We start from the raw sequence: 4,727 nt of genomic DNA, 5'->3' as shown, positions 1-4,727 counted from the left end.
ACCCACGTCTGGGACCCTTCCTCAGTCTCGCCCTCTCCGCCAATCTATGTCCTTCTCCTCAAGTCTATGTCCTCCTCCCCAGCTTATGCTTGCTTTCCTGCTAGATCTCCTTCACTGATCCAGTGCCTTCTCCAGCCTGGACTCCATTGGATAGCCCATGTCCCCTCCTCCAGCCAGGTGTCCTTCCCCAGCCTTTCCTCTCATTAACAGCTAGGAACACCTTTCTCATCCTTTGGCTCCTAACTCAACTGGGCCTCCTTCCCTTGACCAGCCAGTTCTTCCCTAACCAGCTCCCTCCACCCCAGCTCACCCTATTATGCCCCTCCCAGCCAGGCTTCCTTGCCCACCCCGTGTCCCAGTCCATAGCCAGGTTCCCTTGCCCAGCCTTGTCCCCTTCCTCTGCCTGTGCCTCCCTAGCCTGTTCCCTCTTCCCCAACATCTTCCTCTTTGCCCTGCCAAGGCCACTCCCATACTTGGCCCCTTTGGTCACCTAAGCCTGCATCATCAGCCTGGCCACCTCTCCCAGCCAGTGTTCCCCTACCCTTGCAGCCAGGTCCCCTCTCCCCCCATCCCAGCCAGGTTTCCTTCTTCCATGACCCCTCCACACCATATGTCACTTCTTCAGCCTGTGTGCCCTCCCCAGTGAGGCTCTCTTCCCTATCCAGGCCCAATTTCCCAATTCCCTTCAATTCCCCTGGCCAGGCAGGTTGCCTGAGCCATTTCCCCATTCAATAGCCAAAGTCCCATTGCTCATTGAGTTGCCCCCTGGTCAGCCTATTCCTCCTTGTATAGGCAGTGACTCTTTCTTGACCCAGCCCCCTTGCCTGACCTTTTCTCCACCCAACTCCACCCCTGCCAGGACCCATTCTCCAGACTGTAGCCCAGTTCCCAAACAGCTTCCCTTCCCAAGCCAGGCCCCCTTCCTCTCCTTCTCCAGCCTGCCCCAACTGGGCCACCTTCTACCAGGAACCCTTCACCAGCCCATGCTCCAGCCTCCAGCCTGGACCCTTTCCAGGCATCCTCCCTCAGCCAGGCCTTCTTTCCTAGCCTGTGTCCCCCTACCCAGCTGGGCCTCTTTGTCCATGAAGGTCCCCTACCCTAGCCAGGCCTCTTCTTTTAGCTTGTCACCCCTCCCCCCGACCCTATGTAGCTCACTGAAGTAGAGCACCTTTCCCATTTCTAGAGCACTTCGCCAGCCTTTGCCCCTGTCCCCACTCAGCAACCACCACCCTGCCACCCCCAACAGGCCTATGCTCCCTAACCCTCCAGGATTAGTAGATCCTGGGATATAAACTCTATATGAAGTTAGCTACACAAAAACAGAGAAGCAGGTATTTTTTAAATGGTTTTTATTTTTGAACAAACTACATGTTTAAAAACTTTTAAAAACATATATATTTTATCTTAGAGCATTTGGAATGTAGAAAGAATTTCCAAAATTAATCTCACTGAATTACAGAAAGTAAAGATTAAAATTTTCATAAGTTGTTGACTGTAAATCATTTCACTTTATATTCTTTTGGAAAATTCAAGGATATTAACAAGTCTCAAATAACAAAAGTATATTGTTTACTTTTTGTCTCATGTCAGTTATTGATATAACAAAATAGAATAAAACTTTAATATTTTAAAGGATCTTTTTAGATATTTCTCTCTCTCTAAGAAATAAGGAAAGTTGTTACATTCATATCTTTCACATTTCATACCAGATGATATAACAAGGTGGATCAAGTACTTGAATAAAGTCATAGCCTTTTATATCTCTAAGAATAAAGGAAACTTACTCGATTCAGATCTTCACCCCTTAGAGTAAGTAAATTACCTATCAATGTGTCTCTTTTTTCTTTATACCAGTTGTAAAGGTAATGAAACATATCAACTATTTGAATAAAGTCATATATCTTCCTACCGTTAGTAAAGGAAATTAAGTTTAGATCTTTCACATGTTAGAGTAAACCTTATCTAGCCTATCAGTTAATCTAAATTTACTTTCTCTATTTAACAGATTTACCTTACATGTTTAACAAATGCTGTTATTTAGAATTAGCAAACATGGGAGCAACTAAAGTTAATTAGGAACCACATAAGTTTTGATGAAAAAAACAAAGTACCAGCGGATCTCTTGTTCATAACTTGAGACATCTCCTGAGTAGCCCAGCTTAAGTAAAAAGCAAACCATGACAATCTTTCCCCCCAAAACTCAGCAAAAGGCCTTCACAAGGCATTTTGATCACATAAACTCCAATTTTGTCTAAGTAATCCAAGATATTCATAGGAAAACCTGAAGACTCCCCGAGCTAGTCTACTAGATTTATTTTTCCCAGAACACATGAAACTTAACATTTCCTTTTTTTCCTTTTTTTCCTTTTTTTTGAGATGGAGTCTCGCTCTGTCTTCCACGCTGGAGTGCAAAGGCACGATCTCGGCTCACTGCAACCTCCGCCTCCCAGGTTCAATTGATTCTCCTGCCTCAGCCTCCCAAGTAGCTGGGATTACAGGCGCCCGCCACCACGCCCGGCTAATTTTTTATTTTTTTGAGACGGAGTCTCACTGTCTTCCACGCTGGAGTGCAAAGGCACGATCTCGGCTCACTGCAACCTCCACTTCCCATCAAGCGATTCTCCTGCCTCAGCCTCCCGAGTAGCTGGGATTACAGGCGCCCGCCACCACGCCCGGCTAATTGTTGTATTTTTGTAGAGACGGGGTGCCACCATGTTGGTCAGGCTGGTCTCGAACCCCTAACCTCGTGATCCGCCCGCCTCCGCCTCCCAAAGTGCTGGGATTACAGGCGTGAGCCACCGCGCCCGGCCAACATTTCCATTTTTATCGTTAAGTTATGCACAACATGACCAAATCTTAGTCGGTGGGGGAGGTAAAGACCCTTATGGGCAAGAAGAGGTTAGCCCTTATCAAACGTATGCCCCTCTGGTGGTGCAATGCAGAGATTTCCCTCATATTTCCAGGGAATTTCCCTCGAATTTCATTTCCCACCCCGTGAAAGCAGCAGGGTTAGGAAAGCGGGGGCGGGGCAGGGGGGATAGTTATGATCAAAAGGAAGGGGGAAAAAAAAAAACAACAACTGAGAAAAGCAAAGGGGGAAAATAAACTGAGCCTACTGAGGAGATGCGGCGAAGGAAAGGCTTCCGCGGGGCCGCTCGGTGCCTCGGGGCCTACCGGAGACGCGGGAGCGCGCCCCCGGCGGCGCCGGCCTCGAGCGGTCTCACGGAGTTGTAGTGCTCGCCGAGGCTGTAGGCGTAGTGCAGGTAGACCAGGATGATCGGCTTCTTGACGTACTCCTCCCCGATGACCAAGGTGGGCGAGTTGGCCTGGATCACCTCGATGGGGGTCTTCAGGACGTGCGACAGGGCCCTCAGCTCCAGCTGGCCTCCCCATGCCGCGGTGCGCACGATGTTGTCGCAGTAGATCATGAAGTCGTCGTAGCCGAAGGGGTCGCCGGTCTCCGGGTTGCTGAAGAAGGGCAGGAACTCGTCGACGTGCTTCTGCATGTAGCTGGCGGTGCGGCAGCGCAGCATCTCCACCGACACGCTGAACACCAGCTGGTCTTGGATGGCGCGGTACATGCAGTGGCCGTCGGCCGGGATCTCCTTCATCTCCAGACCTCTGGCTCCCAGGATGTCGGCGAGCTTCTCCTCCTCCTCGCGCCTGAAGCCGGCCAGGTGCTCGGACATCTCGGCCTGGAAGATGCTCTCCTGGCGCTCCCTCTCCTGGGACTCCATTCTTTCTCGCTTTCTCTGGGCTTTGGAGGGGCGGGGAGGCCGGTTTTCCAGATCCATCTTGGCCAGGTCTTCGACGACAGATTCAACGCTACTGTCGTCCTGGAACTTCTCCAGCTCCTGCCGGTGCTTCTGCGCCATCTCGGCCTCCATGCGGGCCACGTCTTGGAGCAACTGCTTTCTTTTCTTCTTATCGGTCTTGGGGACCGAGTTTTTTAAGCTCTGGATCTGGGCCTGCAGCTCCTTCTTCTCGCGTTGGTGGCGGCGCAGTATGCGCTGCTGTTCACTCTTCGGATCATCCATGATGTTGAATGGCAAGCGGGAGTTCAAATATGCTGACAGTTCAAGTACCAAACAGACCAGAAGTCCTCAGCTTGCCCTAACGGTCGCTCTCTTTCACCTCAGCCGGCTCTAACCGCCGCTCTTGGCTCACCTCAGCCACCGCTTCCCCTCCCCCATTCAATTCTTCCCTGCCATTGGTTACTGTGTCTCCATGGCCACGCCCCCGCAGGCATGCCCAGTGCTAGGATTGGCTGTTGAGAGACAGACGTATGCGCCCATTGGACCCCACAGCAAAGGTTTTTGGCGGGATTCAAATATGGCCTTCCTGCAATGTGTGTGGCAGTTGGGCTTGTAGAGTCTTTCGCTGATTGACAGCCCAGTTCATTTCCAAGTCTGCACACAATGCAGGCAGTAGCCATACTTGACAGCCACACGACAGATACTACACCGATGAATGTGCTCTAACCCTGGACTTGGCATTGCCCCTACTGTTGAGGAAGCAGTGCGTTTTTCTCCAGTCTTTCAGGTCCCTTAACCAGGGAACCATTAACTTTTGTGCATCAAAGGACATTTCCCTACATTCCTGCAAACACAGTCCTTTCAGTTTACACTTTTTTTTTGGCGGGGTGGGGGGCGGGGAATGGAGTCTCGCTCTGTCGCCCAGGCTGGAGTGCAGTGGTGCAATCTCGGCTCACTGCAACCTCTGCCTCC

The 4,727-nt window shown here is 50.9% G+C and overlaps 1 protein-coding gene across 1 annotated transcript; it reads right to left on the bottom strand.

Annotated features, from left to right (window-relative positions):
* Window positions 1–1,421: 1,421 nt before the first annotated feature.
* OTUD6A (OTU deubiquitinase 6A) lies at window positions 1,422–4,249 on the bottom strand. Its single transcript, XM_005593845.4, has one exon. It carries the CDS (start codon window positions 4,035–4,037, stop codon window positions 3,171–3,173), a length of 867 nt encoding a protein of 288 aa, XP_005593902.1. The 5' UTR covers window positions 4,038–4,249; the 3' UTR covers window positions 1,422–3,170.
* Window positions 4,250–4,727: the final 478 nt, after the last annotated feature.

Source organism: Macaca fascicularis, chromosome X (genome assembly GCF_037993035.2).
Source record: "Macaca fascicularis isolate 582-1 chromosome X, T2T-MFA8v1.1".
NCBI classification, from domain to species: domain Eukaryota; kingdom Metazoa; phylum Chordata; class Mammalia; order Primates; family Cercopithecidae; genus Macaca; species Macaca fascicularis.
Note: the sequence above shows the minus strand (reverse complement) of the source record. Positions and strands in the feature narration are given on the sequence as shown.